Source organism: Manduca sexta, chromosome 27 (assembly GCF_014839805.1).
Source record: "Manduca sexta isolate Smith_Timp_Sample1 chromosome 27, JHU_Msex_v1.0, whole genome shotgun sequence".
In the NCBI taxonomy this organism is placed as follows: Eukaryota; Metazoa; Arthropoda; class Insecta; order Lepidoptera; family Sphingidae; genus Manduca; species Manduca sexta.
The window spans coordinates 3,147,781-3,161,144 of NC_051141.1; the positions used below are offsets into that span (position 1 = coordinate 3,147,781).

The window sequence follows — 13,364 nt, forward strand, 5'->3', positions numbered from 1 at the left end:
ATGATTTTAATTCATTTATCGCTACAAAAGCAAGGCTTACCTGCCTCCTAACATTACTGACTAGCACTGTCCTAATTATGAAAGTTTTCATATAAAATGACTGATCTAACAATTTCTTTTCTTTTGGTTCATAGTACGCACATACTCACACTTTATATCCGAATAGGTAGGAAAAGTTTTAACTGGTGCACCCATTTTTCGCCGTGAGTACTCCATCCTATAATGTGATATGGAGCAAACCTATCGCCATATTGGGAACAAATTCCAGACTTCGTGCTGATACTGAGTAGAAATCCCAATAAGTATCACTTCGCACGACCCGGGGCTCGAACCCGAGACCTCAGCACTGCAGTCCATACACTTCTTCCTGTTCGGAAAGAAGATTCGCAGATTATATTATTGTAATATTAACGGCTGTGGAGTTTTAATAAATAAATAATCATTATCAATAAACAAATTATAACTGCCATAAGCCAGAGCATTTCTATTTTGTATTGGGCATAATAGTTCTTTTCCCATTTACAACTATCACATATATGCCCGCCTATATAAATTGTAAAATTATAGACAAAACTATCCATTATACTCAGATAGAATTATACATATTATGCAATAAAACAAAATACCCTTTTGTTTTAAGATATTTATATAACGTAAAATCCTTAAACAACTAATTGTCTCTAAATTAACTCACAAACTATTGCTCTAATAATGCAAAATATTTACAGTAAATATAACATTGCGTAAATAAATATAATGAAAACTTATTGCATTATATTACTCTATAAAAGTGGCAGTTTTCTCAAAAAATAACGGTGCCACATAACTCCTGTAAATGCTGATAAACTATACCAGGTGATTATGTACGACAGATGCTCATTTCGAAGAGTCACTCTTGTCTGATTGGGAAGAGGCCAGCCTTGTGGGGGGTCCATTATACCTTTAGCATCCAACCAAACAGGGGTACATCCGATGTGCTCACTCATTTCCTCCAGGTCCCTGAAAATTTTACTATTATGTAGTCTAGATCATAACATAGCAAGTATAGTACTCAATGGGGCTTTTAATAAAATCAAGATAACTTTCTTTATCAAAATATTTTCCATGATTATTTTCAATTATGCCTACATTCTAACACAAAAAAACAAACCATGCGAAAAAACTAAAACTAAAAATATCGAGACCTAATCAGACCTAGAGTACTATCACTACCAGTGTATTTTTCAAGACTAACTCAATATGTTACTTTATATTTCTGCAAGCATACCTCACATAGCAGTTTTATTCTAAGATAAAAAGACCATTCTAGTGTAATTACAAGCATAAATTTGTAATATGTAAATTGATAAAAAAATCCATACCTGTAAAACCAAGAATCTTTTTCTGGGTGATTCTTGGGCATGAATGGTGCTCTCTTCTCAGTAAGTCGTACCACACCCACGAGTTCCACTGGCCCTGTAATCATGGACGGTTGCCGTTTCTCTTTTGGCTTCATACTTTGATGAACCCAACCACGATTAATGAGGATCACTTCACTGAAAAACATTGTATATACAATATTCTATTTTTTAGTAAGTTACAGAGAAATATTATAAGTATAATATTCTGCAAAAAAGCTTGTTTGTGCATGCCGTAGTTAATACCTAAATCTTAATTATTTACACTTTGATGATATGGTCACATAAAGCAGAAGCCTCTTGACCCTTAGAAAGCTACATATTACAATTATGCATTCATGGTCAGATATCCTGAGGCGGTATGAATATGGTGTGGAAAGATGTGTTGAGAGATTTAAGTGTTGGGTTTTCAAAGATGACACCATAAATAGACCAAAGTTTAGAGGACATCAGGGAAAATTACTCATGTGGGACACAATGTTAGGGGAGACAGAGTAAATAAACATAAAGAAAGTGAAATAATTTATTTTAAATTTGGCACTCAGATGTCACAATTTAATATAAAAGTTACATGTAAACCTGTGAAAGGACATAACGGCACAGTCCACAAAGGTTTTCAGATAGGCCAAGTGAAAATAAAATTTGTATAGCAGTAAGTTACAATATGTAACCAAAAATTCCTAAAGATCGCTCACCCAGAATCGGCCAATTTAAAAGGTGTGACTACCAGCCATCCTTGATTTTTCTTGGGGTCTGAAACAAGTGAACCAACTCTGGCCGTAGGCGATTGTTCTTCAATCAAAGCTCTAGGACCAATGAGAATTTCTTTCTCATGAATAAACTCTCCTTTTACTTTTACCGGCATGTACTCCATTTTATCAAGTTCTGTAAAACTAAAACACTGAACATTAGAGTATGCACTTTACCTAAAATTTTCATTGTAAGAGTCAAATTATGTAATGGAAAATTCTTTATAGGTTCCTAATGAAGGTTGTGTTAGCATTCTTATAGTATATAATTGTTTTGTGATAAAATCATAATAAATTGTAAGTAGCTTAGAATCAAATTTTTATGTACAAATGTTTTTTATAACATGAAAGGACGAAGGCGTAGGCTAGAGGCCACTATCAAGAACTTACTCTTTAGGAATATCTACAGGTGTAGCATTCGACTTTGCCTGCATCATGTCAATTAGCTGCAATTTCCACTGCAGCCTGTACACTTGCCATGAACCCAGCCCAAAGGAACTTACTGGTATCATCTAAAACAATTTCAGAAGCATAATAAATTGTGAAAATGTTGTATTGCTAACAGGGTTCTGAATAGTTTAAGTGTTAGCTTCTCTTTTCGAGCTAAAGTAAACTCAGTCCCATAACCTTACCAACAAAATCCATTTTATTATTTCTACGGGTTCCTTCTTCCCCTGGATCTTGTGACTTCTGATGTTAACTACATTTACCCTACATCTTACTGTATTAAAAAACATATTTTTGCCATTATTACTTTTATAAAAGTGTATGTTTCTGGATATATTACAAATATTTCTAAGTATGTTGGACATTTTTATTCAGAATGTTCAGCTTCAGAATTAAAAATATACACCGGCAAAGAGAGTGGGAACTTTCATTCATTCATTCCTGTCATAAATATTATTCATTCATTCCCTCGGCATAAAAAAAGTTGGTAGGTAGTACATCTCGTCTCACTCGGCTCAGTTTTGAGAGTTGAATGGGAAGCCTTAAGTCGCTCAGACGAGTAGTACGAAGACATAGGAGCAAAAAAGACTATAGATTTTCCGTTCTTTGGGTAAAGGACAGGGGAGTGTGTCCAAATTGCCCAATCTTGAGCAAAAAAAAATAGTGTAAATTTTCCAATTATCTATGTGAAAGTTCGTCTTTGTCCACTTTTTTCCCTCAAGCTAAAAATGACTATAAAACTGTGATTGACAAAAAACGTCTAATATGACAGTACTGACTTTGACACTTCACACTCCAAGTTTAGACATTTAGTATGTGATTGTCTTTTCGATTTCCAATAATTGCACATTGCAATGCGATGTATCCATAATTATTTTTTTAAGGTCATCTTCTTACCAGAATCTGAAATAAAATGTATAATGTTCCCAACATTATCGATAACTACAATTTGTCACATCCTTATTATATTAAAGCATTTATAAAGGACATCCGTTTTTCATATGGACATTGGTTCTTTATTTCAAACAAATTCCAACCAATCTCAAACTTAAAGGTTAATAAAGTGGTAAAAATGTGGGACTTGGAACCATTAAAAGAATAATTTTAGAGCCCTCCATTTATGAGAAAATCAAGAAAGAATTGTCCCAAGACAATTGATTAGAGTAACTCCAAAAAAAACTTAATTGATTCATCATAAGGGATCGTGATCTAAACTAACTAGTTATTATTATTCTCTTCCTGAACTTTTGACATATTTTTTTTTGACATAAGTGGCTTTCAGTTTTTTGTCGTACGCATATAGAAATGGAACATTCTGAGGGAAAATTAAACTTACAAATTTGTAAAATCGTCGTAAAAACGATACAGTCAATCACAACAAATTGAAATTGGAAAAGGAAAAAAAATATAAAAAAAAATATCACTCGCGGTTGTTCTTAGAGATAAATCAACATGTTTTTTTTGTCCATTTTACTTTTTTTTAGATTAATTTAAATAATCTCGTTTTTAAAAGTTCTGTCCATATAACATGTAAATTAATTTAGTTAAAATTTATGTCGAATAAGAAACCGTTTTGGACATTAACTTTTTTCCGACCGTAATAAAATTATTAGGCGCGGCCGGCTATCTTGCCATGACGTCATTAGCATAGTTCCAACAGGGTCAGGGATTGTGGATGGAAAAACGAAACACCCTTTCACAGTAATTTCGAATAACTATTAAATATTATAAAAAAAAAAAATTTCTACTTTTAAAACAAAAATTAAAAAAAATTAATTTTTGTTAATTTTATATTATGTCGATCCCTTTCTTTCTAATATTTGTGCACTATTGCCGCAAATTCTATTCCGATATATTATTACGGATCCGCCTAATTATCTCTAACTACCTTGGTCAATATGGGTGGAGCGTTACTTGCTATCATATTAGTTATAGATAAAAATGATTAATTTATAAATAATCTAACATCAGCGAATAATTAAAATACAGTAAAGTGAACGTTGTTTTTGACGATGATATTATATTTTACACAGGTGTTCTATGCAATTTTAATCCATGTGGCACTTGTTGGCGTTGCCGTGCAGACACGTAGCGGTCAAAATATCACAGATAACAGGCTAGTGATAAACTCATGTTGCTGAAATATCGATAATTTACGAATTAGAAAACTTTTGCCTTAAGATTTTTTTTTTCGTCAATAATTTCGTTATTATATGTAGGTTACAGTCAACCCCAAATTAGATTAATAACTTCAAACTAAAAGTGATATATGTTTTTGTCAACTATTTTTTTTTCTTAACTATATGTACTTCTAAGGACTTAGTTTGTTTTATACACAGTAAACCAAAATGATTTAACTTAATTCTCTAAGATAAAATATAGTCTAACATTATATCATGTTCAATATTGAAGTATTGAACTAAATGGGTAAGAGGAATCAACAATAATCCTAATTCAAGGTTTTTTCTTTTTTATACATCTATTTACCTATTTATATATAAGTTAGCATTTATTTGTTTGAATGCGCTAATGGTTCGAATTGAAAAAATATAAAAAAAAATGAATCACATTCCAATGGCGAAGTTTAATTTTTAGCCACTTTATCGATACATTGCGCGTGCAAGCAATGTTTCTTAGCTCTAATGTTTAAACGGTGTAAATATTTTTAAATAATCATTTGCTTGATACCGGTGCTGCGCTGTGGGCGAACACGACATGGGACAACTTCCAGCCGCCAATTTGCCGGTTAGTAACGACCAATTTTATCTTACCATTTTTATTTTGATAATAAAATCAAATTTTATTATTTTACACCAAGCGAAATGTATTTTTTTTGTGGAGCGAATTTTTAAATGTCTATACGTAAAAATGTTCGTAAATATTTTAAATAAGTACTTATTAGGTACTTTGTAAGCTTTATTTCGGGCACGAAAATCATCCGTGATGCTATTTCTGACTATGTTATTTAATGCAGTTATAATGCTAATAGTTTTTTTATATTGTGCATATTATATTATGAAAATATTACGTACCATCGATAAGTATATATGCACGCAACTTCCTCATACCTACTTATATTAATATTGGTCCCCTACATGATGTATAAAAGATCGCATCGTATCCTTAGAACTAAGTATGAACACTACTAGTAAGCAAGACACATTTTTTTACCTTTCAAATCGTTTTTTACCTACCCACAATAAGGCTTTACGTAGAAACTGATATTTATTATTGCCCATATACAGTGGTCCCAGTGGCTCGTGGCTACAAATGACTTCAAAACGTTGTGGGAAGCGCAGCCTACGTACATCATCTCGCAGACGGTTTACATATTTGCCGGATTGGTCACTCTTGCGCATGGTAAGTACAAAGGCCCAAAAATGTTGAACAATATTAGAATTCATAACCGTTGCAGTACAAACAGATTATATTTGAATTAATGAGGTATGTAAATTACTTAACTTGTAACTTAGGTATGTAAGACTCTACATACCATTTTCAATCTGTTTTTACATTTATATTCGGGTCACAGGCCCAAATCCGACCAAAGAAGCGATTTAGCTAATACAAAGTTATTTCGCGTCGCCAAATTAGGCGTTTAAACCATTAATAGTTTTTTTTACTGGTGTATTGAGCATTGACAAATATAAAGAAAACTCGTTTGCTAGTTGCTACTGGATAATGTAACATGACAGTGTGTTAATAGTTGTGTAGGTACTTATATGTAGGTACAGCTGTAATCTAATTATCTCCCACGTCATGAACTCCTTTACAAAATGTGTCGTTTGACTTTGTCAATTCATTTATTATAACAAAGCATTAAAATAAATTATGAAATTGCTTAGAAAAAACTTGGCCGCTGTTCTGTTCTTATGTTTGAAATCATATATGTTTTATATTATATATTTAATATCTATATAGCTTAAATAATTTGAGTCTAACCCATTGATTCCCAAAGTGGTCCAGGTGGATCCCCATGCGTCCACAGGAGAATTGACGAGGGTGAAAGTTAGCGGCACCAAAAAATGGGGGGCCACAATACGTAAGTGGGGCTCCACGATAATGTATCTGGTTTCATAGTAAAGTACTACTGAGGCTTGAAAGTACCTATATCAATTTAGGCAGATAATATTGATAGAGGTCATAAGGCACGGTGATCCCAACATAACTGTCCAGATGCCCCCCTGATGGCTGGTCGGTTGTTGTAACGCACTCTTTCTGCGAAACCAAAAAAAAAAAATATCCTACGGAGCCAGCAAAATTTTGAAAGGCGTCTATGAAAACAAAAGGTTTAGGTACCTCTAGAATCTAACCCGTCAATGAAAGTTTTATCGAAATAGATCCAGAGGCCGCAGCCAACACACCTTTCCACAATTGTTAGCGCTATTCCAATTACTATTTGTTGTGATTAAGAAAACATAAATGTATAGAAATCTATTAGCGTTAACGATTGTACAAAGGCGCCTTAGCAACGGCCCCAGGGGTTCCGTACCCCCGACAAACATATTGGCAATGGCTACTCTATCCCACTACAGTCCATTAATCTAGAGTCACTGCTCTAGGGCTGTCAGCCGTGAGGTTATGAGTCCGATACCTAGGCGGGGTGACTAAAGTCGTGTTACAAGGACCAGCCTTGGTTCTAAGGGAGAGCTAGCCGGGGGCCCACGCCCCGGGCGGCGAATTCAGAGCGCGGCAAATTCAAACTTGGCAGACGAATACATAAATCATTATTAACGCAACTTTAACTACTGAGACATCCGGTACATTCAATACTAAAATTATTTCCCGCTGGGCGCAAAATGATTATGATGATGACAAAGGTATAAATATAGATAGGCGGTATTTTTCAAATTTTGGCCCACCCCGAAAAAATTCAGGATCTGGGACTGAAGATTTCGAATCGGTGGTCGTTTGGCGAGACGAAATATAAGTTTTGCTAGAAGTGGATGCGCGGGTTGCGCATATCCCTTCCAGGGTAAAACATTGTGTTATTTTCTTTTGCAGCCTTCAACAAGGGCGGCAGATGGCCATACTTTTGGCTCGTGACTGTACTCCATGGAATTTACGCGGATAACTTCTGGCATTTTGCCCTGCCAGAGTACGATAACTTCTGGCACTCACAAACACCTATTATATTCTTGGGAGGTCGGCTGCCGCTGCATATAATCCTTTTATGTAAGTCACTTGTAATAAACTTAGAATTATTAATCAGTGATGAATTTTGAATAAATTTGCACCCCCTAATGTTTCGCGACAGCTATGCAGAGCTGGGTTGGCAAAAACGAGAGGTATTAGGACGGAAAATGATCTGTGTTTATCATTAAAATAGCCTAGAGATAGTACTTTTAGTACATTATATAATTGAGTTAATTACTTTATTTTCATTTTAGATCCGGCATTTATATACCACGCAGCTTATGCCGTCTCAAAGTTGAACCTGCCCAGATACGCGGAGCCTTTTGCCGTGGGATTGCTGACGGTGCTCATAGACATTCCCTACGACATAGTGGCCGTGAAGTTCGTCCACTGGACGTGGCACGACACGGACCCCAACATCTTCGATCGCCATTACTGGGTCCCCTGGAACTCGTACTATTTCCACGCGACTTTCGCTTCAAGTTTATATTTCTTTTCATCGTTAGCAGACGTTGGTTTGCTCCCAAAGTAGCACAATGGGATGCCGCGAGGTGATTATTTGTTTAAAATTATGTGAAAGTAATGAAATAGATCAATCCTCAAGTACGTGGTCTACTAAATATAAATATCACTAATTTTGATAATACTGCGGTAAATAACTATTGTTTTTATTTCAGTAAAAAAGTTGAATGGCAATCTGTTATTATAGCCACTCTCCTTGGAATGCCTGGAGGCGTGCTCATGTTCGTTCCGATATACCACCCGTTACACGACATTCTCAAGATCCACTCCGAAGTCACCTTCTTTATGCTATTCGCTATTTTCGGAATGTTCATTATAAGTGGATTACTGAGCGAGAGGGAGAAGTCTAAAGAGCCGTAAGTAAATTACTTTAAAGCTCTACACCATTTACATTAGTTAAGTTATGTTTTACTTATTTTGTTTTATTTTTTTGTCATATTATAAGGCTTTCTGTGCCTCAAGGCTGAGTAACTGCACTTTCTCAGCGCAAAAAAGTGGAGTAGGCAGTAGCTTTTGGTACCTAATTCACTCATATACATTACTATGAAATGTTTCCAGGCTCACAGGCATCGACTACCTCATGATCCTGCAGTTGGTGATCCACTACATGACGTACTGGATGTTTGTGATGTTCTTCGACCCTGAGCGCGAAGTGTCTGTGGGACTGCACGAGCCTGTCGGACCTTGCAATGAAGTCGCCAGTCTCGTGACCCCTTTTGGCCAGGTATAGTACCTTCATCATTTCCGAGAGCCCTATTCCGGCCACGGGGGCGAATCTGTCTTTTTGCTTTCATGGACGTTCTTTATTTCTTTATTTGGACAAACAGTAGTTGTTACATTGTAGCATGGATTCTAATCTAATCTACGGACAGTTTTGACAGCCGTATAGGGAAATAGGGGATTTTTTACCTATATGGACATCAATGCTGTCCGTCCGAATAAGTATATGCCCCCGCAAACGGAGTAGGCTCCTCTAGCTTACTTATTACGTCAATCTTGATGCATGATAGCTTTTATTCTAATTCAATAGGTCGAAACAAAAGAGTTTTTTTTTACCTTAAAATCGTTGCTAGGCTTAAGGAGCATAGGTTTGCAAATAATAATATTATTTTCAACGTTGATGTGAAGTATGCTTCGTACACTCAAAATTTGTATGAATCATTCGTAAGTATATATTGTACTAGATTCGCCTGCGTGGAAGTTTTTCCGGGATAAAAACTAGCCTATAGCATTCAGGACTAATGTAGCTTGCTATCAGTGAAAAATATTCAAAATCGGTTTAGTAGTTCCTGAGATTACAGCGTTAAAACAAATAAACTCTTCAGCTGTATATAATAGTATAGATGTATATAATACGGGTAATATGATACGATGTTTTCAATCGTATGATCAATAACAAATAATACGCAGTTTGAAAAGTCATAGACGCGTGCTTAGAGGCTGAATGCAAATCTACTTTATTTATCTCTGCGCACCGTTCCATTGTCCAGTAGGCATTCGACGCTTTTTTATTTTTAAATTTATTAGTATTACTAATATTATTAATCGCCAATCCCTTGAAAGCATAATTATTTTGTTGTGTTCGTCATCTAGGTTCCATAATATCCATTTATTTGAAAGCCACATGGGAGAAAAAGAAATGTCTGTTATTTCTAAACGGAGCTAACGATGCTTTTTAATAGAAAACGAAATGTATTTTAATAAGTAGTGTCCTTAAGAAGCTCCCGATGAAATAAGATGGCTAATAATTCTAAAAGCTAGTAGACTGGCTAAATACAAGGAATGTTTGTTCGTTATTACGAATAAATGGAGCAACAAAATTATTTCTTCCGGAAAAAAAATCTTAAAATGATATACATTACTTCGACGAAGCGTGCTTTTAATTTTTGGTGCATTCAATTTAATTCTCATAAATGCAATACGATTTACCAAGCAAATAAGTTAGTTTTATGTTTGAGGTCATTAAAATTGATTATTGGCGACCTTAAAATAGAGCCATCTATCCAAATTGGGAACCATTATTTGGCAACGTCGTTGATGCTGAGACTTGAGATGAACCCCGCACTGTGTAAAAACTGGATTTTAAAATCTGGTCTAAATACCATTTTGTAATTTCAGTACCCAATAGCATAATTTAATGTTATTGTTTTAAATCCTTTTATATCGTAAACCGCTAAGGATAATAAATTTTAGATGAGCGTCCCACCCCACTTCTCACAAGCGTACCTATCTTCTATCGATCCATGCTAAGGCCAATTTATAGGCTTATGGCGTTTAAGTGTTGATAAATATGAATTAATGAAAGGGAAAACTATTCTAGTCATAAACTAAATTAAATTCTAATGTAATTAGATATCTTTGTGGTAAAAGACATAAATCAAAAAATACAATGACAATAAAGGACGAATATATAGCTTTTTTTTTATTTATTTACAGCAAAATAGGGTCAAATTGGCTACACAGTTGTGCTGAGATCATTCCTTGATCTCGACATGCCACATTCATGACTGTAGCATTAAATCGCGCGCGATGGGCAGGAGATAACCAACGGCTCTCCCAGTACCGTTTTACTGTGTAGCTTTGGACCCACGACAGTATTCCACTGGTCCTTGCTTATATAGTAACGTACTGTGAAAATGTCACAAGCGCGATTCAGGTTTTTCCTCTTTTTCAAAGTTAATACAATCGATTATTAAAATCCATTTCGCGTATTTTACACGTCTTTATAAATACTATCAGGAGAACCACTGTTTGCAAATTTTAAATGTTGCATGAATGCGATATCGACAGAAATAACAAAAAATATGTTTTTCACGAAAAGTAGTAAAAATATAGTGATATAAAATAATTTAATACATTGATAAAATTATTTATGAGTGGTGAAATAAGTCCACGATCGTGGAATTTCATTTTCTGTTGTTATATACATGCTTTTGAGCGTATACTTTGCGTCAGTTTACTTTTATATTTAATAGATTTTAAAAGTGTTTTATTATGTGATAAACAATAATTCTATTTTTTTATGTGTACAGTTCATTAGAACAGAAATAAAATAAAAAATAACATTGACAGGAAGGTTACCTCGACATACAATTAGTTTTATTATAACGTACTATTTTTTACGTTGCACTGATTTATCCGATGTTTTATTTTTATGCACGATTATATTAGATAGATTAATATTTAAATAGGAACTTACATAAAATTACCAACAAATAAACCACAATTATTACAATATACGATTTCAATTTAAAAAATGACAATACTTTTAGTTATTCTGAACTCGATTTTACTTCATAAAGTAGCTTCGATAGAAGATATAGGTAGCTAATCGTATAATACCATGGTTTTATTAATAAACTTAAACATTTTTGTAATTTCTTATGAAAAGTGTCACTGTGTAGAAAGCTAACTTAATATTTAATTATCTTATAATGGGTATAAAAAATTACAATACTCAAAACCAAAACGAACTTATGTCGTAACGGGTTTCGAACCCTCAGTCTTAAGCAGCACCATTCTCAGCGCTACGATCTGTTACCTAAAATGATTGTAAACTTGCATTATTTTTATTTATTTATTATTGCAAATACATTATAATATTTTCACTTGATTTAGGTTTCAGACCAATGTAACTATAAAATTGGGCAGGCGTATTCAAGTACAAAAATATTTTGATTTGCATAACACCATGACAACGCAATTTAGGTAGGTACGTAGAATTAAAAGAAAATAAATATAGGAAAATCACACTAAAATAAATTTAAGGGAACGAGTTCCTAACGATATGGTGTGTCAGTGGTAAAGGATAAATGTTCCCGAAAGGAAACTTAATACAAATTAAAGGTACTAATACGGTCTGGTAATCGTATACAATAATATTAAATATTATTATTATTATTATAATACTTTAAACAAATAACGAAAAGGTATTCGACAGGAATTGAATTATACGGACCAGTCGCCACCCGTGTATATGCAAATTTCTACTAAATATGGATAATTAACGCTAAATAACTAATTCCAGACGCTGTACAAGCGCAAATACTTCTGCCCTGAAAAATACGACGAGGGCTACTTCGACTTCCACTGCGTTGGGAACAAGAAGCCTCCGAACGGCGCCGAGTGGTACACTATATGCGGCACGCCATTTGAGTAAGTACATTTTTATTTTGGCGTTACTAGAGTTCATCACAGTCTAACACCCTTATTCATAGAGGTTTTTTTATCTAAGGACGAAGCATTGCTGTGATAACAAGTCAGTTTCTCAGTGCTGACCGCATGGCAGCCTTCGTAGTGCGTAGCCATGGCCGTGGCCGTTGTGATTGGCTAATATTGTTATATGTCAAAACGTCTATGAATAAGGGGGTAAAGACTATAAACTGCCTTCTAATGTTTCTCTAGCATTAAAGGTGGCTTAATGGTTTAAAAACTTGTAGAAAGCTTAACGAATCTCTGGGGACAGTAGTTTATTATTATAAAATAAAATTAATATTGTATTCATTATTCAAGGGTATAAATTATAATATTAGATCAATATATATAATTTCGATAGTGAAAATTTATATCAAAGTAAAATTAAAACACGTTAAATCCAAAACTGGCAATCAAACCACACAACGATCTGTTTGATTTACAGGCATAGTTTGCTTACGAACCAAAGTGTCAATATTGCACAGCGCGTGGCAATGTGTTACGACTTCAGCTTTAACCCTAAATTTGCTAATGTTCACTGTGATATATATTCATGAAAAATAAATATATTGAGCGACTGTTTCCCAAATTTCCCTTATCTTTATTTTATGCATAGTAAGTTTAAAGCATCTTGATAGTAGAAAATAACTAAATAATTAATAAATAATCTTCTTGCAGGAACCGCGCTGAGTATGTCGTAGTGCTGACCTCGATTTTAATCCTGGCCTCGGGCGTATTTTACAACATTTACTTCAAATCTAGCGCATCCAAGACGTCCCAGGCAGCACCAGCCAAGAAATTAAAAAAGAAATAATTTATAAAGTAATAATTAATTGCATTATTTAAAAACATTAAAAAAATATGTAAAATATGATTCTTTTGAATTTCTGAACCATTGGACGGATTTTGATAATTTTTT

At 34.2% G+C, this 13,364-nt stretch overlaps 1 protein-coding gene and 1 non-coding gene across 2 annotated transcripts; one reads left to right on the top strand and one right to left on the bottom strand.

Moving 5' to 3' along the window:
- Nucleotides 1-628: 628 nt before the first annotated feature.
- On the bottom strand, nucleotides 629-3,320 carry LOC115448556 (surfeit locus protein 1). Its single transcript, XM_030176020.2, has 5 exons — nucleotides 2,779-3,320; nucleotides 2,537-2,658; nucleotides 2,093-2,290; nucleotides 1,362-1,535; nucleotides 629-999 (listed from the first exon to the last, which is right to left on the bottom strand). The coding sequence occupies exons 1-5, from the start codon at nucleotides 2,956-2,958 to the stop codon at nucleotides 783-785; spliced, it is 891 nt and encodes a 296-aa protein (XP_030031880.1). The 5' UTR covers nucleotides 2,959-3,320; the 3' UTR covers nucleotides 629-782.
- A 1,870-nt stretch (nucleotides 3,321-5,190) lies between these two features.
- LOC115448546 lies at nucleotides 5,191-13,316 on the top strand. Its single transcript, XR_005113157.1, has 8 exons — nucleotides 5,191-5,338; nucleotides 5,839-5,953; nucleotides 7,598-7,768; nucleotides 7,984-8,280; nucleotides 8,407-8,607; nucleotides 8,810-8,975; nucleotides 12,279-12,406; nucleotides 13,124-13,316. It is a non-coding gene; the product is annotated as an uncharacterized LOC115448546 (transcript).
- The last annotated feature ends 48 nt before the right edge of the window (nucleotides 13,317-13,364 follow it).